Source organism: Micromesistius poutassou, assembly GCF_964030765.1.
Source record: "Micromesistius poutassou genome assembly, chromosome: 18".
In the NCBI taxonomy this organism is placed as follows: domain Eukaryota; kingdom Metazoa; phylum Chordata; class Actinopteri; order Gadiformes; family Gadidae; genus Micromesistius; species Micromesistius poutassou.
In genome coordinates, this window is record NC_140288.1 from 14,303,403 (window position 1) to 14,326,623 (window position 23,221).

The following is a 23,221-nucleotide window of genomic DNA, read 5'->3' on the forward strand; positions in this document are numbered from 1 at the left end:
ACACTCCTACGACCAACAGCACCCAACATTTAACACTGGGAGGAGACTACACACACTTTGATGAGCCTAACATAAGACCGTGTGATCCTAACATAAAACAGGTTCGTCTTTGGTGGAGTTTGTCTTATTTTTCAGACATAGTTTGACTTGTGTAACCTAACAGCCAACATCACATTTATTCAAATAAATCCTGCCAATCTCTCCGCTGACCAGGTTGTTTTTTGAGATTGAAAAAGATCCGTTAATAGATGACATGGTCAACACGGTAAGTTAAAAGTAAACGTCTCACTAACGTAAACTAAACAGAGGGTCGTAGCTGAGGTTGGTTCTTATTGGCTGAGGGGGGGGCCGCCCACCTGGGGAGGGGCCGTGACCGGCGGCGGCGGTGGCGATGGCGAAGGCGGAGGCCGGGGACACAGCGCAGCGAGAGTTCTCCCCTGAGGACACACACACACACACACACACACACACACACACACACATTTTGTTATTGTTTCCCTCAAACAAACGCGTGCGTGCGTGCGTGCGTGCGTGCGTGCGTGCGTGCGTGCGTGCGTGCGTGCGTGCGTGCGTGCGTGCGTGCGTGCGTGCGTGCGTGCGTGCGTGCGTGCGTGCGTGCGTGCGTGCGTGCGTGCGTGCGTGCGTGCGTGCGTGCGTGCGTGCGTGCGTGCGTGCGTGCGTGCGTGCGTGCGTGCGTGCGTGCGTGCGTGCGTGCGTGCGTGCGTGCGTGCGTGCGTGCGTGCGTGCGTGCGTGCGTGCGTGCGTGCGTGCGTGCGTGCGTGCGTGCGTGCGTGCGTGCGTGCGTGCGTGCGTGCGTGCGTGCGTGCGTGCGTGCGTGCGTGCGTGCGTGCGTGCGTGCGTGCGTGCGTGCGTGCGTGCGTGCGTGCGTGCGTGCGTGCGTGCGTGCGTGCGTGCGTGCGTGCGTGCGTGCGTGCGTGCGTGCGTGCGTGCGTGCGTGCGTGCGTGCGTGCGTGCGTGTACCTGTCTGTCTGTAGCGCATGTGTCTGGAGGCAGAGGGCGAGCGGCAGGGAGACAGGTCCCCGGACTCGCTGGTTGCCGGGGACTCTGGGATGAACTTGTCCAGGGACACGGTCTCCAGGACGGCTGAGGGGAACAGCCGCTGGTTAGACTTAGGACCCAAACCGTTAGACTTCTTCTGGTTCTTTTCACAAGGTCAAAACCACAGTCCCCAAAAACGATTTAGATATTGTTTACTTTCATCTATTACATATGAATATTCTTCTGCATTTCTTTGAGCTGATTCTTTTTGTCGAGTGACTGTGGATTTGTAGTGCAATGATCTGAAACTGTTAAAAGGCGCTCCGCATTTTAAAACAATGCACACCTTCAGATCGTTATCGACCAATCAGGATAAGGTATTCAGTAATGCTGTGGTGGTATATATCGGGGGTGTGTTCGCTGTGTCTGATCCTGTTTCCTGTGTTTTATACGTTGTACTTTTGGTGTGCGGTGTCCACGTCGCGTCCTGCAGTCTGACCGGCTGCTCTCTCTCCCCCTGACCCCCTGACCCCCCCTGACCTGCTCTGTAAGGCCCGCCCCCCCGCCCCCCCGCCCCCGTGCCCCCGAGCGTCCGAGCGTCCGTACCGCGGCGGATGCTGCGCCGCAGCTTCCCGCAGAAGGCGTCCATCCGGGGCAGCTCCCCGCTCACGTCCTCCCCGGGGGGGGGGGCGGCGCCGCTCAGCTCCAGCAGGGCCTTGGTGGGCGGCGGGGAGGAGGGGGGGGCGGCCGCCGCCTGCAGGAGGGGGAAGCCGCCGGCGGGGCAGCGGGTGGCGGTGGGGGGCGGCGAGGAGCAGAAGCCGCCGCCGCCGCCGCCGGGGGGGGGGGGCCCGGGGGGAGCCGGGCGGAGGGGAGGGGACGGCGGGGAAGTGGCAGGAGGTGGGCGAGCTGGCGGCCGAGGAGGAAGGGGTGGAGGAGCAGTGGTCGCCGCCGCCCCCCCAGGCCTTGGTGCCTCCGCCGACGGGGGAGTTGAGGGAGAGCTTGCGGGAGCTGACCGGGGAGGAGCTCCAGGTGGGGATGGAGAGGGGCGGCGGGGAGGAGAACTTGCGGGACAGCCGGGGGGACTTGTTGTTCAGGGTGTCGCCGCCCCACGCGCCCTGGTTGGTGGCGAAGAACAGCTCCAGGGACCTGAGGAGAGGGTTCCAGCCGGAGGTCACAACGAGCAGCAGTAGCAGCGGGGGAGCGGTGGTACCGGTCATGCCTCTTTTTCACCACCGGGTGTGACGTTGAGCAGCCATTAAAAGCCATTTCAAAAAACACAAATGCATGGTAGATGGATAGATCCATCCACCAGCCTACCCAGTGGACTGTACCAACCGGTAGGTATCCGCCCATCATACCCCTGGGTGGACCCTCCCACTCGTGACGACACTGTAGGGTCGATTATGAATTGACTAAGTGCCAATCAAAATAGGGGCCCTTCAAGCTAGTGATCCGTGGTGAGTATTATATGTTTGATGGGATGGGAGTGGGTTGACGTGATTATGAATTTAAATTACGTCATGCTCACTTTGATTGTTCTAGGCCTCACTTTGAAGTGTCTTTTTGATTAAAAGCTGATTGAGTCAATGTAATGTGAATGGCATTTGCCCACGTCCCCTAACACTACTACTGCTATAGTATTTACTTTGACTGGGCCAGAGCGAGCTGCGTTATCTTCAGACTGTAGTCAGGACTGATGGATGTGATGGACAGGCGGTCGGACGAATGATACTGCACCCTGGGGTGATGCAGGCAGGGATTGGACGATTGAAGGGGCGGAAGAGCAGGAAGTGGAAAACATGTGGAAGTGTACGAAGAGAAAATGAGAACATGGAATGAAAGACGGGTGATGGGGCCGCCATGCTTCAGCCTTTGACAAAGGAAAATGGATAAACACGCATGACAGTGAAACAACACTCAAATATCGATGGATGGCAATGTCTCTGACCTCCAGATGCTACTTGCATGAAAGGTGAAAGAAACCGTACTGATAACATTGATCGAATATTGATAAAACGTTGATAGATTGGCGAACAATGTTCCTCATATCCACAAGCTACTCACATTAAAATATAGTTAAACGATTGACATTGATAATGTATATAGATTGTTCAAAATGGCGAGGATAACGTGCCTAACAGCCACAGGCTACACACGAGAAAAGCGAAAACACCCTTAATCGTTAAGTATCGATCCAGTATCGTGTGCCCAGTGTCCGCAGCATCGATCAATACTGACCGAATATCAATCGTCTGAATCAACGACAACGTGACCTGATGGCCACCGGCTACTCAAGTCATCAATATCATCACTAATATTGAACAATAACGATCCAACATCAATCGACATGACGGCGTCAGCGTACCTGACGCCGTCATGTCTACAGTACATCACATGACATGTCACATTTCCTGTCAGAACAACCCCCCCCCCCCATGGGGATAACCGATAACACCGATTGGCCCGCTGCTCGTCGGTCCCCCCCCCCCCAGCTCTGCGTACCGGACCGGGATGGAGGTGAAGGGCTTCTTGTAGATGTCGGCCAGCTTGTCGATGACCACGGCGGCGGAGGTGAAGACGCGGTAGGTGTGCAGGAAGGTGTTGAGGAAGTCGATGGACAGGAAGCGCAGGTCGGTCAGCCGCTCCAGCAGCCGCTCCACGCTGGCGTAGCGGATCTGGGGCACCTTGCAGGAGTTGAGCGTCTTGCTGAAGCAGATGTCCACGTCGTCCTTGTGGAGCCTGACGTCTGACCTGCAGTGGTGGGGGGGGGGTGGGGGGGGGGTTAAAGAGAGGTTAGAGGGGCTGGAGGTAGGATGTAGAGGTGACGTATGACGCCACCCGGTGTGAGTGTGAGTGTGATTAGCCGTTACAAGCCGTTTTGAAAATCGGCCTCTTCTGACATCACAAGTGGGCGCGTCCACCTAGATGTGTGCTGGATGGATCAGTCGACCAGCCCTACCCGTTGGACTGCGGCAAGGGCTGCTTATCTAGCCGTCACACATCTAGGTGGACGCGCCCACTTGTGATGTCAGAAGAGGCCGATTTTCAAAACGGCTTGTAACGGCTGATCACACTCACACCTTAGTGGTATGACATGTCACCTTTAAGAGCTGTCACTTGAGTGTACTTTAGTACAACTGGCAGTGTATTGTGTAATTCGAGTGTAATTCGCTGTGAGAATATCAGTTCTGAGTGAGTGCGCCTGCCGCCCCTCTGAGCCCATTTAGGTTTTAGACCTCCTGGCTCATTCTGACCAATCAGGGTGTCTCTCAGCAGCGAGACCCTTATGCATTATAAGGGTCTAACCCTGCCACGAGGGGTGCTTTTATCATATACTATTATCTTATCTTATCTTATATTATCATATAAGAAACGATGGAATGAAAATAGTTTGTTTGTTTGTTTGTGTTTGTGTGTGTCCATCAGGATTTTCTTACTTGATCATGTGAGGCACACTGACTTTGGAGTTCTCTTCAAACACGCTGGTCATGAGGCCATTGCATCGGATGTTGTCTATACACTACACAGTAGAAATACACAGAGAACCATATAGTACACAGTAGAAATACACAGAGAACCATATAGTACACAGTAGAAATACACAGAGAACCATATAGTACACAGTAGAAATACACAGAGAACCATATAGTACACAGTAGAAATACACAGAGAACCATATAGTACACAGTAGAAATACACAGAGAACCATATAGAACACAGTAGAAATACACAGAGAACCATATAGTACACAGTAGAAAAACATAGAGAATCATATAGTACACAGTAGAAAAACATAGAGGGAGAGCATCATATCGTACACAATAGAAATGTATAGAGGGAGGGAGAGACAGAATCATATACATTACAGAGTAACAATACATAGAAAAGATAAAGAATCATATAAACTACGCATTAACAAAACACAGAGGGAGAGGGAGAGAACCATTCATCTTATGTGTAATTATTATTATACATTACATTCATCTAATTATTATCTTGTGTTCATTTGAATGAGACTACCTGACTGATGTCACTGGTCCAGGCGGCCTTCTCCTGCCTCGACGGAGCCAACAGGACGACAGAGAACGACTGACCTTCTGTCGGCTCCACCACGACCTTGAACTCCAGGTGACTGAAGCCCTGGCCCGCCGCGTTGACTGGAGAGAAGAAGAATCACACAATGTTTACAGTCCGTGTTAAAGGCGTCTCGTGCGTGGGAGTGAGCGGCGACTAACGGGAACAGACTTTGGCAGACACGGAACTTGATATCCATAACTCGGTTTTTTAAAATAAAGCCACAGATGTGTGGGAGGTGTCGGGACGCTGGCACTCACAGTCCTCGTCGTTGGCGTCCACCTCCTCGATGAGCGTGCACTCTATCAGGGACAACGTTCCTCCTTGCTGTTTAGCGTGGGGGGGGGGAAGGGGTCAGAGGTCAGACCTACAGTTGTGGTATTTGTATGTCGTATTCAAAATAATTGTCCCTTATATTATCCATGGCTAATTCTAACATATTTTTGTTTGTTTGAAGCCGTTCTATTTTTTTTATAGGTGTTTCCGTCCGTTAATGTTTTTGTGCGTTTGATTTTCATCATGTGAAGCGGATTGTTACTTTTATTTTGAAAAGGGACATGGAAATAAAGTTTATCATTATTATCTGTCTTTCGACATCCTTGCCAACATTATTTGATAACGTCCCGTTATCATCATCATGGTAATGATGATGATCAATGGTTGTCATCATCATCATCATCAGCATCGTCATCGTCATTTCACAATCATCATCTTCATCTCCGTCACCAGGAGCCGGGCTGCTGACCTTGAGCAGGTGGAGTTTCCCCCCAGACGAGCGGGTGCATATGAGGAGGTGTTTGGTGAACAGGAAGCACTGCCTCTCCCCTTCCTTCCTGAGGGACAGCGAGCCCAGCCGCACCTTGCTGAGCACCCCCCTCTCACTGCTGGACGGCAGCTGGATCAGAGAGCCTGGGGGGGGGGGGGGGGGGGGTCTCTGCAGGTTAGTCTGGCCCGAGGCCTTGAGCCCAAACATTACCAAGAATGACCGAAAACTGAAGGTCGGTGCTGAAGGTCGGGAGATTCAGTTCACAACGAAGCAAGAACATAGTAGTCTGCCCGATTAAAAAACAATGGCAGCCCTCAAGGACACTCAAGACTATTGGAGCACAACAACTGTTTGGAAACTTGTTAGTCACAAAGAGACTATGGGAAGACTATTGGAATGTGGCCGCTGTGGGTCCATAGTCTAAGGAAGCTGTGACTATTGGAATGGGGCCGCTGTGCGTACCTTGTCTAACGAAGGTCTGGCTATTGGAACACGGCCGCTGTGCGTACCTTGTCTAATGAAGGTCTGACTATTGGAACAGGGCCGCTGTGCGTACCTTGTCTAACGAAGGTCTGACTATTGGAACAGGGCCGCTGTGCGTACCTTGTCTAATGAAGGTCTGACTATTGGAACACGGCCGCTGTGCGTACCTTGTCTAACGAAGGTCTGGCTATTGGAACACGGCCGCTGTGTGTACCTTGTCTAACGAAGGTCTGACTATTGGAACAGGGCCGCTGTGCGTACCTTGTCTAACGAAGGTCTGACTATTGGAACAGGGCCGCTGTGCGTACCTTGTCTAACGAAGGTCTGGCTATTGGAACACGGCCGCTGTGCGTACCTTGTCTAACGAAGGTCTGGCTGGTGTCCAGCAGGAAGTCGCAGCCCTCTACGATCATCCTCTCGATGGCCAGGTTCTTGCGGATGTTCTCCGTGTCGCTGACCTCGTCGTGCATCATCCTGAAACACAGACGCGTCCTCCTCAGCCCCCCTGCTCCTCACCCCCCCCCCCCCTGGGGGGGCCAGGGAACACACACCCCTAGGGAGACGTCGACCTCTCTGTAGGTCACCGACATACAGCCTCAGTGACCCAGCCCACCCGCACCTCAACAGAACACAAAGCACTCGGTGGTCCTTGAATGGACTTCATCCTACGGTCATTCACATGATCAATTTGTGTGTAATTGCGATTGTATAATATTCATCGTTATATTGCGGTGGTAAATGTTGTGAAAGTATTCTGTCGTGCTTTTTAAACAACAACAATAAAAACATCTTGCGTGTCCTCACGTACGAGGAAGGGTTCTAGAAACAGGGGGAACGGGGACCAGTCGGTTTGGGACAGAACGCAGCGCGCCCTTCGTACTTTGAGAGCTCCTCTAGTTTGGACTTGGCGAACTCCAGGCTCTTGCGCTCCACGTGCTCGTGGGGCGTGTGGGCCAGCAGCTCGTGGAGGGTGATGATGTACCGCGGAATCTGATCGTGAGAAAATCAATCAAATAAAATGAAAATAAAATGAGTGCATGCATAAGAACACACCGTCGACACAACGCGCTGTGGAATATGTTATGAAAGGAATGAATGATAAATTGATAGATTTGAAAAATATATAATACATTGATAAATAATGCAGTATATTTATGTAGCACTTTATCAAGGATTACTCAGAAAAGTGCCTCAAAATAAAACCAATGAAAATGAATAATTAAATAGCACATAAATAATTTGAAATTACTACACAGTTTAAAAAAAAGAGGTCGATATAACAGATTGAGGCCTGGGGCAAGGTTTGCATTGGTGTAGGTGTGGGATAGGTGAGATAGGTCTCCAGCATGTGTGTGTGTGTGTGTGTGTGTGTGTGTGTGTGCGTGTGTGTGTTTACCTGGAACATGGGGTAGGTGAGGTAGGTCTCCAGCATGTGTGTGTGTGTGTGTGTGTGTGTGTGTGTGTGTGTGTGTGTGTGTGTGTGTGTGTGCGTGCGTGCGTGCGTGCGTGCGTGCGTACCTGGAACATGGGGTAGGTGAGGTAGGTCTCCAGCATGCGTCCCTCACAGGCCGCGTTGGCCTCGTACTGCTTCAGCAGCTTGTCAAAGTCCCGGTTCTGCTTGCAGTTGGCCAGCACCTGCAGGCTGTACTGGTGGTTCCTCACAAACTCCTGGTAGATGTTCAGCATGGGCAGCAGGATGTCAAACAGGTCCGCTGCAACAACAACAGAGGAGAAAAAACACAATCAACACCAGAAACATGAACTTGAACTTGAACATTATCCGCTTCCGGTCGCTGCTTGTGCGGTCGACCGATCAGCTCGTAGAGCAGCTATTTTCGTTTGTTTGTTTGTTGAATTCTTATCAGTCAGTAACTAACACAATTGTCTTGTCGTATGTTGCAACTAAGCTTGTCCTGTGTAAATGTTGCTGCTTTACGTGTCTGTCTTCAATTGCCCCTTGGGGACAAATAAAGTTTTTTGAATTTAATTGAATTGAGAAATATCCACTGTGCAAATTGACTGCGTTCACAACAGCACTCTACTGGCACACTGTGGCCGTTCAAAACCCACGCGAGACACCGTTGACGCAAATCATCCCAACGCACGCCTCAAAGTCAACACCTCTACAGCTGTTCCGTGTCGTCAGAACACTTGGGGAAGGGTTGGCTCTAGATGTAATGAATTCAAACCTCCAGTCGCCAAACGACCTCTAGCTCCTTAAGTCTACAGCCGTCCAATCAAAAGCTCCGCTGGTCCTTGTAATGTAACCCGCCGTGAGGGTACGTGTGTTTGGTAAATGGAGCTCACCCAGCACCATCATTCACATGATCAATTTGTGTGTAATTGCGATTGTATAATATTCATCGTTAAATTGTGGTAGTAAATGTTGTGAAAGTATTCTGTCGTGCTTTTTAACAACAACAATAAAAACATCTTGCATGTCCTCACATACGAGGAAGGGTTCTAGAAACAGGGGGAACGGGGACTACTCGGATTGAGACAGAACGCAGCGCGCTCTTCGTACTTTGAGAGCTCCTCTAGACCTCTAGCTCCTTAGTCTACAGCCGTCCAATCAAAAGCTCCGCTGGTCCTTGTGATGTAACCCACCGTGAGGGTACGTGTGTTTGGTAAGTGAAGCTCACCCAGCACCAACGTGGGCCAGTTGGCGATCCGCGCCTGGAGGCCCTGGTGGAAGATCTCGTGGAGGAACATGATGGTCTCACTGGAGCAAACGGAACACAGCAAACACTACATAGTGTGGAGCTCTGGTGTACGTATTCAGAATACACACGTCGCACATGCACACACACACACTCGCACAGGCACACACACACACACGCACGGGCACACAGGCACACACACAGGCACACACACACACACACACACGCACACACACACACACAGACACAAACACATGCATATATGATCTTCTCTATATACTGTTCTAGATTATGAATGATCTGTCATACTCAGTATATACTTATATAATATATATTTTGTGCATTATATATTAATGCACAAAATTAACTTTGCACCTTATAGTATTTAGTATTTATTATTGTAGTATTTAAGTATTTTAGCATATGAGGGAATGTGTGTTTGTTATGTCTGTCCACGCTGTTGTGACACTGTAATTTCCTGTAAAGGATTATTAAAGGATCTATCTATCTATCTATCTATACATTTATTTTCGATAAATCTTTTTGATATGAAATTTAGATATTTTCTTTCTCTCTTAATTCTTGTCACTTTATCGTATCTGTATCGATCATATATACAATGATCTGATACAATGAAGATATAAGATATGAGATACTTAATATATCTTTTATCACTTGAAGGAATCTCGTTAATTCTTGCTACTGTGTGTCTACCTCGACTTCTGCTACTGCGCTTGACACCCATAATCCCATCTTATCGTACATCTGTATTGTCCGTCTGCCTCTTGAAGAAAATGCTGCATAAATACAAATGACCTGGTACCTAGCAGAAGAAGACGCTGCAGTATATCTGACCTAGTAACTGTGGTAGCACCTTGTCGATATGCTAGAGACCTATCTCACTTACCCCATGTTCCAGGTGCGCACACGCACACACACACACACACACACACACACACACACACACACACACACACACACACACACACACACACACACACACACACACAACGGATAGTTCTATCTATCAAACTGTCTGTCTGTCTGTGTCTGTCTGTGTGTGTGTGTCTGTCAATTAGCCATACAGGTAAAGGTAGGCACTACAGGGATTGGTAAGCAGACGGATCAATAGACCGCTCTGTAGATCTGTACAGAGCGGTACCTGTTGAGGAAGATGCTGCTGACGTCGTCATGGCTGATGGGGGGCTTCTTGGAGCTGGCCGCCATCCTCAGGGGCCGCAGGAAGCAGTTGACCAGGATGGACAGCTGGTGCACGTACTCCGTCTCCGCCTCCACCATGTTGAACACGATGTGGTTCCTCTTGCGCATGCTCTCGGCGTGCGGCGAGCTGATGTAGTCCTGCACGATCAGCTTCCACTTGCGCCGGCAGAGCCAGCCCCGCATGAAGCTCTGGACCTGGGGGAGGAACACACCACGCAGCGGGTCGGTCACCTGTCTGTGTACCTGTCTGTCTGTCTGTCTGTCTGTCTGTCTGTCTGAACTTAGAGGAGGGACACCACACGCAGCGTGTCGGTCACCTGTCTGTGTACCTGTCTGTCTGTCTGTCTGTCTGGACTTAGAGGAGGGACACACCACGCAGCGGGGCGGTGACCGGTCTGTGTACCTGTCTGTCTGTCTGTCTGTCTGCACCTAGAGGGACACCACACGCAGCGTGTCGGTCACCTGTCTGTGTACCTGTCTGTCTGTCTGTCTGCACTTAGAGGGACACCACACGCAGCGTGTCGGTCACCTGTCTGTCTGTCTGTCTGTCTGTCTGTCTGCACTTAGAGGGACACCACACGCAGCGGGTCGGTCACCTGTCTGTGTACCTGTCTGTCTGTCTGTCTGTCTGCACCTAGAGGGACACCACACGCAAAGTGTCGGTCACCTGTCTGTTCTACCTGTCTGTCTGTCTGTCTGTCTGTCTGTCTGTCTGTCTGTCTGCACCTAGAGGAGGGACACCAGGTACAGTCTGTCAGTGACCTGTCTGTTCTACCTGTCTGTCTGTTTGTCTGTCTGTCAGTCTGCACCTAGAGGAGGGACACCAGGTACAGTCTGTCACTGACCTGTCTGTCTGTCTGTCTTTCTACCTGTCTCTCTGTCTGTCTGGAGGTCTGTCTACCTGTCTCTCTGTCTGTCTGTCTGTCTGTCAGTCTGCACCTAGAGGGCCTCCAGGTACAGTCTGTCAGTGACCTGTCTGTCTACCGGTCTGTCTGTCTGTCTACCTGTCTCTCTGTCTGTCTGGAGGTCTGTCTACCTGACTGTCTGTCTGTCTGTCTGTCTGTCTGAACTTAGAGGAGGGACACCAGGTACAGTCTCTCAGTGACCTGTCTGTTCTACCTGTCTGTCTGTCTGTCTGTCTTCTTACCTGCCTGTCTACTCTCCTTATCCGTCTGTCTGTCTTCTTACCTGCCTGTCTACTCTCCTTATCCGTCTGTCTGCCTGCCTGTCTGGAAGTCTGTCTATGGCATCTCTTAGCAGTAATTAACCTTTTTGATCTTTTTGATGTCAGGGTCCTCTTCTTGGTTATTCTGGCTCGGTTGCAACCTCTCCTTGGATTTGTTCAACACCAACACCTGAAACACAAAACCATACATCAGTTAAGTTGTATAGAAATATTTTATACAGGATACAGTACATTGTGAGTGTAGTGTGTGTGACTATAGTACATGAATTATATGATTATAGATATGATTATGATTATAGAGTATGTGATTATAGAGTCTATGTGACTATAGTCTGTGTCATAGTTTCTCAAACCCTGGGTCGGGCCCTGCACTCCAAAATGTTTTGCTATCATATTACGGACTGTTTACATCCTGGCTTAACATAGTCTGAAGAAGTATAGACATTTATACAGAGCATGTCAGTACAGCACAACGTGACTCTAGAGGTCGTCATGAGAGAGTGTGTGCGTCTGTGAGTGACGGCGCTGTGGTCCGAACGGAGGAGACCTCCTGACCTCCGACTTCAGCCTCTCTATCTCCGTCTCCTGGTCCTCCAGCTGTGTGCGCAGCTGATTGGCCGCCACCTTCTCCGTCTCCATGATCTGCACCAGGTGGATGTACTTCTGCATCAGCACCTCCCGCTCCACCATGACGTCCGAGTAGCTGGAGGTGCCGGGAGGACAAGGATGGGGGGAGAGGAGACGGACGAATGAATCAGATGTTTACCTCGTTGTTTATTACACTTGAAGGTATGATCAGGATGGACGGATATATAGTGGAGAGAGCGAGAGACAGAGGAAGAAAAGAAGAAAGAAAGAAAGAAAGAAAGAAAGAAAGAAAGAGAAAGTTAGGGGGAGAGGGCAGAGATAATGATAGAACGAGAATAGAGAGCTATGGATGGAGAGAGAATGCGTGTGTGTGTGTGTGTGTGTGTGTGTGTGTGTGTGTGTGTGTGTGTGTGTGTGTGTGTGTTTCTGAGTGAATAAAGAAACAGAATAGAGAGAGAGAGAAAGAAAGAAATTGAGTAGAGAGAGAGATAAAGAAGGAGAGTAGAGAGAGACGGAGATAGAGGATAGAGGTCAGACTGAATGCTAGGCTTAACTCTGATGTAATCAGTGCAGCACTACATCAGAATGTGACCTAAATGTGAACTCAGCATATGAACATACGCACACCACACACAGGCACACAGACACACACATATAAGCATTACATAGTGCTTGGGCCTTTAAGGAGGAATACAATTGCTGACATTATACACCTTTGACCAATGAGGGGATATCATCACCAGCATGTCCCTTTGGAAAATATGACGTTAAGAGTACATGAACATAACCGTACATGAAATCTAACCAAATAATCTTGGCGGTTAAATTCAGAGCTTATCTTATCATATATTTGTTGTGATGCACTACCCCAGAAGAATTGGTCTAGCACTTGTACTTTTATGTAATAAACAAACTATTAAGTTCTTCTTTAGATACATTTTTTTGCACTGTCCAGTTGTTGTTGTTTTTTTGAATGCTTGGTTTCTCCAATCTTTAATGTTACCCTACACTTATATTATTTGGTATAAAAGCATCTCCTACATTAGGGCATCATTTACTTTTTCAACTCTGGACCCAAAATTCATTCCAGTCCATGGGACCCAACTGGAATAACAAGTCCTTTTGTTAAAATAAAAGCTAATACTTTGCAATAAAGCTATATTAATTAAGCATTTATTAACAATAGGTCCTGCTGTAATAAGCAATATTATATAGCATTAGCATAAGGGTTAGCGTAGGGCTGGGCGGTTAAACGAATTTTGATCGTGATTTCGATTTTAGCATGAAACGATCACCAAACTAATATAATTGAGTTGAAACGATTTTCTTTCTTTATAGAAATTGCAGAACAGCTGGATACATATATTATCTGGACATTATTTTCTATTTGACCATTTAGTGTATTTTTTAAAGGGGAAATTTCAAAGTTCTCATTTACAAAGTGTTTTTTTTGGAGAGAAATTATGAATAAATGCATCATGTTTTCAAACTCAAAAATAATCATTTCAATAATCGAGATTTCAATATTGACCAAAATAATCGTGATTATGACTTTTTCCATAATCAAGCAGCCCTAGGTTAGGGTTAAGGTTAGGGTAAGTGAGAAAGGGTTAACCCTTACCCAATTAAATTATGTATAAATGAATAGCTTAGTAACATGAACACCGTAACCTTAGTTAACATTAGGGCTGTACGGTATGGACTAAAATGTATATCATGGTATGATTTGAGGCATAGACGGTAACGGTATTATATCACGGTATGTTCATTTTATCTTCTAATTTCAATATAAATGCTTCTGAAGGGGTAAAATACTGGTTAGGCAGCAAAACTGCATAGAAAAAATGCTAAGTTACTTCCATCTCTGAAAAACACTAATGTTTAATGGTATGGATTTCTTTCTCCACTTGCTCGCGGACCTTGCCGTATAGTTTTGGCATCTCAATTTGGCTGAAGTGTGTGCGGGCAGCAGGTAACGTGTACCTGGGATTGAGTGTTTTGACCAACTCTTTAAAGCCCATTCTATCGACATTTTGAAAGGGAACCATGTCCTTACACAGGTAAACAGTGACGGCGTTTGTTATCTCGTTCCACCGCTGGCTTTTTTTGTCGTAAGGACTGGCTTTGGAAAATGCCTGCGGAAGCGATGTCTGAGATGCAGAGACAGCTTCACGCTACCAGCGTCTGTCTCGTACGGTGTGGAATGAGAGCTTGTGAAGAGACGCAGGCACGCTTTCTGCGCGCCTGCGTGCTTGCGCAATAGCATACGGCCTGAGAAGGCAGTATCGCTGTCATAACTGTCCCCGGGAAAAGTTACGTTGCGCCAAATTGAAAAAGGAACTACGTTTCGTTACCACATTTTCAGTAGTTTCGCGTAACTTTACTTTTTACATGAAAAGTAGTTACGTTACTGTATTTACGCGATACTTACTTTGTAACGCGTTACACACAACACTGTCTACCGGTCACACCGGTCTCACGGTAACGTCAAAATCCATACCGTAGCGCAAATTCACACCTGTGTACTTTCTATATCATTTATACCGTACACCCCTCGTTAACATGAACACCATAAGTCAATGATTGAACTCTTAATTAACTGTTAGTTAATTGTTAGTAAATGTCTTTCTGAGTCTTCTGCGGTGGTCAAGCTGCCCCCGACCTCCGACTGGATCAACGACCCGCTTTGGCTCCCGACCCACAGTTTGACAGTGTGTCCTGAATGACTTTGTGTAAAAGGGAGTGTTACCTGGCCTGCTCGATGCACTCCACCCAATCTATACACTCTGCCTCCTCCTCCGCCCGCAGCTCCAGAGGCTTCTGTCCATCGTGACCAAACACCACCAGGAAGTAGTGCTACGGTTGGAGGCAAATATAGAAACAGAAACATAAGGATAGAATCCATGGACGTATATCCATTCAACAGGCCACTGCACCTGTGACAACACTGAGAAGAAGCATATTGCCATTTAAACCACGGGTCAATAAATCCAGCGTTGACCTTATGCTTACACGCAAGCTGTGCATATTTCATCGCCGGCTCTTCTTCTAAGCGTTATCAAGGTGTGCATTATGCATAAGAAATTGTCTGATACATTATGCAATGGATTTCATATCTGTCCCTGCAACAACGCTGAATGACAATTCCCAAAGTGATGCATGCACTTCAAACACGTTATTTAAAAATCCTTTACCCAAGCATGCATTCATTCATCACGTCTTTAAAGGGCGCCTGTTTCAACACCATCATAACATCTTGACGCACACACCAGGGATGTCACAACCGGACAGTCATTTAAACTTGACTAATTTAACTTGAGCGGATCAACCGCCAAAATACCCAATTTATTAGATAAAGCGTGTGCTTTTTAAAACCAACACATTTCACTAGGAATAACAATGAGAGTGGTTGTCAACCTACGGACTGCAGACCGCTGTCAGACTGTGGAGTGAGGCTTAAGGGCTTGCGTGTGCAACTGCTGGCAATGCGTGCCAGCATATACGTAGGTGCGTGTGTGTTTGTGTGTGTGTGTGTGTGCCTGGTTGCCTGCATGTGCATGTATGCGTGTGTGTGTGTGTGTGTGTGTGTGTGTGTGTGTGTGTGTGCCTGGTTGCCTGCATGTGCATGTATGCGTGTGTGTGTGTGTGCGTGTGTGTGTGCATAGTGGGGCAGCAGGGCTTATGTAACCACCAGGGTTGTACGGTGCAGCTCCTTGCTCTACTAAAGCAGCTTCCCCGCCGCAGGCCTGCTAAGCGCTAACGACTAGCGATGACAGAGAGAGACAGGGCTTACAGCCTCTGCTCGGCCCCGGGTCCCCTAGCGTCCAGCCACTGGTACATAAAACCATCAAGACCAGGAACGTCTACAAATATCAGAAGCTCTTATTGGTCCTCCAGCCTGACATGTCAATATATTATTGCACATTCAACACTTCATAAGGTGTGTTTTTTTTGTTGTCATATGGCTATAGTGTACTTTCTAGGTCTGCTTGTATTTGGATGTAACATTTTTGCACAGATTTTTGATATATTTTTGTTTACATTATTATAAATATTACTAATTGGGTTTTTTGCTGTGAGCAGCTGTTACCACCAAGTTCCCCATGTGATGAATAAAGTACATATTCTATCTATCTATCTATCCATGTCTCTAGAGATAGACTGATCATATTGGTTGCAACTCTCTAAATCTCTCAAGATAAACTGATCATAGTCTGTGTCTGTGTCTCTACAGATAGAGAAAGAAAGCATAGGATCAGTCTATGTCTGTACAGATGCGCTCCTATTGGTTCTAACTATGTCTGTACAGATAGACTGATCCTATTGAATCCAATCCTTTATCTCTAGAGATGGACTGATCTTATTGGTTATAACTCTCGTCTCTTTGGATAGACTGATCATTTTGGTTCTAACTACATGTTTACAGATAAACTGATCCTGTTGGTTCTTACTCTCAGAAAGACTGATCCTATTGGTTCTAACTCCCAGAAAGACTATTGGTCATGGCTCTCTCGTTCCCCCTGGAAGACCAGAGAGACAGGAACCCTGAAACTCCTCATCCAGGCAGTGAACTGAGAACCGGGCCTACAGACTTGTAGATTATCTTTGAACTTTTTTAATTTATTGTTGCTCACATTAAACATTTCACATTTCTTTCGTGAATGGATTGAAAACAATAATTAATTATTTAATTTTTGATTATCCTTATTGAAACATTGAATGATCAATTACAATAACACACACACACACACACACACACACACACACACACACACACACACACACACACACACACACACACACACACACACACACACACACACACACACACACACACACACACACACACACACACACACACTTCTACATCACTTCTCCAAATAGCATTACACAGGAATCCAATTGGTTCCTACACTCATTACAGTAGGAACTAGGAAGCATTTAGGAATACCGATTTGTAACCCGATTTGACTATTCAATGTTTTGGAAGCGCCCCAACCCCCTATCCACCTTAAAACAGTTTTGAACATTATGTGCAAAATACCTCTCTGTCATCAGGTGTGATTATGAAAAACTGGAGGAGGGGTTGACCACTGGTTATGAACAGGCTTATCATTACAAGTAAATAATACATAAAATACATCTGACCTAGTGGGTTTATTTTGGGGTTTAATTTATTCTTTGAAAGTTTACATTTTAAAGCCAAGGGAAAAAAAATCACGATCTTTCAGAGGACATAGATCAAAGATTGGCTTTAGAGGGCCGTTCCATCTCAGTCAATATTCCCAGTTAATCAATATCAGCTATTTAGGTAGAGAGACACATACGTTCATGGTCACACAGTAAGGTACTAATATACATGTGTCCCGTCAAGCTAACCTGAACTGTAGCTCTAACTGAAAGACTTGTCTGTCTACCGTACCTCCCTTGGCTACCTGGATTGTAAACAAAAGATTTAGCCTATGTTATGTTCTCCATTTTTAATTAAAACAAACAAAAACAGGCTGCTTTTAGAGTTACTATAAGCGTCGTATGGCTCACAGTAGCCTAAATAAGTCTTTGTCTCATTGCCTACTAGCACTAGTAAACAAAGTCGGCTGATAAAAATGCTGCCACGTGAAAAAGTTTAGCCGGCTATTAAGCTGATCATGACATTAATTATGAAATACATAAGCTTCTGATGAGGTTCAGTCTAGACAGCTGAAGATAATGGACGGGCTTTACGATTCTCCCCGTTACGGTAACTCATCCTGACTGTTGTCAGAACGCCGGCCCTGACCAATAGGGTTCCAGAGTTAGGGGCCGCGTCTCACATATGTTACGGTGACTGTGTTGTTGTTTACAGAATCAGCTCCCATGTGGGCTCTTACTGCATACAGATAGAGCTCAGACACACGCAGCATATTGTGTAGCTTATTGTGTATGTACCACTATTAAAATGAGCCAGTCCTTTAGTTTTTCCACACACATACATACACATATATTGAATATGCTTTTAGGTTTTACTTAAGGGCAGTGTTCAAACATTAAACAAATATGCATGCTGTTGTATGACAATCCCCCTTGAGGTGATTTCACACACAAAATTTAATGATTTATTTAAACCAAACTGTTTCTTCTTGGCCTCCCAACAGCTTGGGACAAGCTAAAGGCTAAGGCTATGCTAGCTTGTTGTTGTGTTGTGTGTCCAGATGGTGGCAGTTGGTCTTTGGCTGTAGCCAATGTTCTGCTGTCCATTACATAATACAACATAGCAGACCAAATATTGACATTATGTTTGTGAAATGATATATATGTACGCACTCATGTATTTTTCCAATGTGTACCATGTTTACATAAAACAACATATGCTAACAGCAACATATAATACAAAACTTTGGCCATGCCGATATGAGTAAGTGAGTGAATGACTGAGTGAGTAAGGGTGAAAGTGAGCGAGTGAGAGAGTAGGTGTTTGAGTGAGTGTGTGTTCAAGTAAATGAGTAAGTGAGCAAGTGTTTGAGTTTGAGTGAGCCAGAGTTTGTGTGACTTTGAGTGGGTGAAAGAGTGAGTGTTTGAGTGAGTACGTGACTGAGTGAGTGAAGAAGTGTGTGTTTGAGTGAGTTGTCAGGGAGTGAGTGTTGTTCTAGAATGATCCTGCCCCAAACCCACTTACTACCCGTCTGTCCTTTTTGTCATTAGTGTGACGTTTGTCAACTGTGTTAATTAGCCATTATGTTCACCTGCTTCCATGTTTTAACCTACCCTGATAGTATAGATGTCTGATATCTGCACTTGGGTTCCCCTCCCATTGCAATGCCGTGAACATTTTCAATCAAAACATTCAACCATAGCAAGCTAAAGAGGGCCTATTGTAAGAATAGAGTACCAGACCTGAATAGCAAATATTAGGTTAACTGCAGCAGTGTTAGTCCTACAAATATGATCTATCTATTTATTTGCAACAAATTACCATAAACATGTAAGTACACATTGAGCAGATCGACCAAACAGAAAAACTGAGGATAGTTGTAGATTTACTTTCTATAACTGAATGATTAGATTAGATTATATTAGAAAAACTTTATCTATCCCAAGGTGGGCAATTTAGTTCACAGTTTCCAGTCTCACGTAATACATGACTTAATAAACATACAACAAATAGCAATAAGAGGTAGACAAAAACATAAATCAACAGCAGTCCAACACACACATTTACAAGTCATTTCAGCCTGTCAATAACAACCACCTGGAACACCCCTGGAATGATAGTGTATTGCTTCATATGTATAGCCTACGACTTATAATGTTGTTTTTATTTATGATTGCTGAAATCAACAATAAATAAATCGCTGATACAAAGGACCCTGTAAGCAGGCACACTGACTGGGTCCCTGGTGTAGTAAATCTGGATTCAATACAGATAAAGTGGACCCCAGATGATCTAGATTCTAGACCCGACAGAGGCTACACACTTGCCTGCTGCAGTTTATCCAGGGGCTCCTTGCTGACGGAGGAGGACACCTTGGGCGCGGGAGATCTCTCGCACGTGCATCCCTCGAGCAGGTATATCCCCGAGGGTCGCGTGCTCTGGTCGTTCTCGAAGTAGAAGAGCAGGTTCTGGTAGAGCGCGAAGAACTTGTCGCTCCAGCGGCTGTTCTCCGCCGTCTTCTTGCTCAGGACGCCCCGCTTGGAGCCCTCCTTCCGCGCGACCACCGACAGATACAGAGCGTGCCCCTCGTTGTAACGCACGCTCTTCTGCATTTTACGTTTTTACTGCCTTTCTCTGTGCGTCTTGAGTCGAAAGAGCGACCAGAGAAGCATCACACCCGCTGCCCAATTCCTGAGGGATTCCGTTTACTACTCGAAGCAAGGTGTCGGTGATGGAGCGCGCGTCACACGGCCAAATCACTCCCACAACAGAGGCGGCTAGCCGAGGTATCCATGATCCAAACTTTGACAAAGTAGTAGCTTACCCCTTTAGCTTGAAACCGCGCTCATGGACTACTACAACTGTCCACGTCGAGAGAGGAGGGCCATGCACACAAACGTACGTTTTTGCTGTGGTTGGCAATGTAAAACGAAAAAAAAGGATTCAGACAACAGACGGTGATAACGGAATCACAACCGAGATCACCGTTAATCGGCTTTGACACCGACTTAAAGAGACAGGTCACTCAAATGCCAGTGCCGCTGTCTTGTCTTGCAGTGGTCCGCAGTCTTTATGGACGTGTGGGACGTTGGCTAGTTGCTTTTTAGTCAAACGACACCAAATAATTTGCGCACAACCACCTATAGGAGAACAACTATTAGTAAACCAAATTTCATACCTCGTAGCCTACATAACCATACTTATTCCAGTGTGAGTGGACATAGCACACACACACAATTTACTTTACTTTGTATACTACCAAAAGCAATAACAAAGATAATAATCTCTAAATCTGAATTGTTTTGACCTTCTTCGGGCTATGAACACAAGCAAAAAAAAAAACACGAAACTTGTACTTGTATCATGTCTTCATTAGCTCTTCATGCAGTGTTTGTCCGGTGTCGGGGCACCCTGGTCGAGAATCTGGATAGCCAATAGCTCTTGGATTAGATAGAGGACAGTCAGATGGACAATTAATGAGTTTGTATGTGCTTGGCTTTTCTGTACTACGGCACATGCCCCCCACAGAAATACTGTGGCGAGCGGCACGGGAAGGACGAGACGGGAGCCCAGGTTAACCAATCAATCAACTCCCGCGCCCCATACACCGCTCGGCAACGGGAGTTGTCTTTATTAACACACACACGACAACACAGAAAACACGGCACACCTGGCCAACATGAACAGCACTCTCACTCATGGTGTTAAGCTACAAAACTAAAATGTGCTAAACCCATTGTCCCAGTGTGCTTTGCGGCTTTGCGGCACCTGGAACACGGCGACCACGCCCACGGTCGCCACAACACTATTGGACACCTTTGAGTTCCTGCATTTTGTGGTCTGGTGCCACTACTATAGGCCAGACCTTCTTAAAGAGTCACAACAAACCTAGCATCTATAGTTTTCTATTAGTCAATTGTGAGGGTTATGAGTAGATAATGTTTATATTGTGGTTGTTAATTATCTCACAGAGTGTTTATCTTTAACCGGTACAGAACGCAGTGATTATAGTTATTGACTCTTTAACTGTTTCATTCCATCTCCTGGTCCATCTCCATGGCGATGCTTAGCGTTTGCATAAACAGTTACCCAGTCTTGTATAAAGTACTTGAAAGCGATACTTGAGTAAAAGTACAAGCATCTTACCAGAAAATGACTTTGGTAGAAGTTAAAGTCACCTTTTACCATGTAGCCTTAAATAAATTGTTATTGCTTTTCTAAACAGACTCTTAGCATAAGCACAAAAAACGTTCTGTCACCAAACGACAGGTACTGCACTTAATGTAAAAAAAATGAAACATGTGCATAAGCATGCACAAACGGGTTTTTACTGTGGTGATAATGACATCAGAACTTGAATGTACTGTTCTCGGACAGTAAGGGGACCTGGTATTCGGTCGGGTGTGAGGCTTTTGCAGGCTTTCATAATGGAGCTCTTGTCGTATGTCAATATCGCCAGCAAGGGATTAGGCGCGGATTACTAGTCGCCTACTGTATGTCTGCTACTCCCAAAATAACTCCCTCATAAATCCTTAAAATGACTGACAATCGTATTGACTGTCGCATTGTGTCCATCAATCAATGTCTACGTAAACACAGAGAGACGTTCCTACACGTAGAGACCCCGAGTCCCGCAGGTGAGCCCCCTACATCTGCGTGTCGATTTTCTCCAGCCTCTCTCCTCAACGCCCTGGCGTCACGTGAGCTTCTGCACCCAGGGCAGCGGTGGTCTTTTGCGGTTTACAGAGTGTTATATCTGAGTCAACTGTCTCTTATTAAGGATGCTCTAATTAGGGCGCTCTAATTAGCACCGGCCCGGGGTGGAGTGAATCAGACTGTCTGCCGTAAAACAAAACAAGTCAAGAATTGGACTGCCTGGTTCTGGAGCGGGCCGTTTCTGGTCCACGGTCTCTGGTGTTTGGGCGTCAGCACCATGGACAGCTACAGCGGAGGCCCCACTCAGACGTGTCCCATGGACACTTCAGCAGATCACACATCGGCTTCGCTAAGCTTTGGCTACTACATCTTTAATGAAAATGTTGCCTTTATTAGTGACAGGCCTAATGTTGTCTTTCTGTGCTATTGTTTTGGGGAATAGTAGGCCGTTCTTAAGTTCTAAGTTGTGTCTAAGTGTTTTTAGGTCATTTAGTTAGTAAAATGATAATAGGCGTGCACAGGACATCTAAAACAAGGCTTTCCTAAGAATCATAGATTTAAATTGCTGATGAAATTCAACGAGACAGAAGAAACGGAATAATATTGTTCGTATCCTAAAAACGGTTTGGCGCAGTTAGGGAATGACTTGATGATAGTGACATCTGGTGGACGACTATGACACTTCATGGCATACAACTTGTTACTATGGATACGATCTGTAAAAGAGGACCATGTAAGATAACGTGTCATGGTCCTGTAAGATTGAAAAAACAGGGGCTTATATAGTAAGACTTATGTAAACATATACAATTTGGCATAATAATAGTAATAGTGATTGCTAAGAATAACGATAGTACCGTCTATTTCTGGAATTCCACATAACCATAATAATTGGTCAATAGCACAAGTGAATCCAAAACATATGAAGTAGGGGTACACGTGAAGTCCATTAACCAACAGTCAGTCAACCAGTCAGATGGACAGAAGCCTAACCATTCATACACGTGCACACACACACACACACACACACGCACGCACGCACGCACACACACACTCACACGCCACACACACAACGAATGGTTTCTGACAGTACAATATGTTTTTTCTCCGTCATTCCACTTCCATGGCGGTTGTCATAGAGATGGCATTGATAAAGAGAAAAACGTTTTTTCTTTTTTCTTACTTCCTGTGCCACTTTGCTAAATGCAGTCACTGTTTTCATTAACATTTTTTGGTAACATTTTACCAATTTCATTAAACGAAAAATACATGCAGGTGTTTTGTATTTGCCTGTGTGTGTGTGTGTGTGTGTAATAACGTTTCACTTTTGTGGGCGTGTGTGAAAACATTTCACTTTTGTGAGTGTTTATGTGTGTGTGTGTGTGTGTGTGTGTGTGTGTGTGTGTGTGTGGCAGTGTTCTGGAGGTCTCTCTCCTGCTGCTTAGCTACGGAGTCAT

General features: G+C 46.4%; 1 protein-coding gene across 1 annotated transcript in view; it reads right to left on the reverse strand.

Annotated features, from left to right (window-relative positions):
- The window catches only part of rasgrf2a (Ras protein-specific guanine nucleotide-releasing factor 2a), a gene marked incomplete at both ends in the record, with an annotated part of 24,464 nt that extends 4,744 nt beyond the window's left edge, over window positions 1-19,720 (reverse strand). Inside the window, 20 exon segments of the mRNA XM_084483338.1 lie at window positions 1-6; window positions 357-449; window positions 982-1,104; window positions 1,606-1,846; window positions 1,848-2,145; window positions 2,645-2,737; window positions 3,502-3,750; window positions 4,437-4,519; window positions 5,020-5,156; window positions 5,334-5,400; window positions 5,819-5,982; window positions 6,678-6,796; window positions 7,203-7,312; window positions 7,841-8,034; window positions 8,965-9,044; window positions 10,145-10,398; window positions 11,472-11,558; window positions 11,945-12,092; window positions 14,727-14,833; window positions 19,439-19,720. The exon segment at window positions 1-6 is cut by the window's left edge and continues 101 nt beyond it. Of these exon segments, the coding sequence (XP_084339464.1) occupies window positions 1-6; window positions 357-449; window positions 982-1,104; window positions 1,606-1,846; window positions 1,848-2,145; window positions 2,645-2,737; window positions 3,502-3,750; window positions 4,437-4,519; window positions 5,020-5,156; window positions 5,334-5,400; window positions 5,819-5,982; window positions 6,678-6,796; window positions 7,203-7,312; window positions 7,841-8,034; window positions 8,965-9,044; window positions 10,145-10,398; window positions 11,472-11,558; window positions 11,945-12,092; window positions 14,727-14,833; window positions 19,439-19,720 (2,935 nt within the window).
- Between the last annotated feature and the right edge of the window lie 3,501 nt (window positions 19,721-23,221).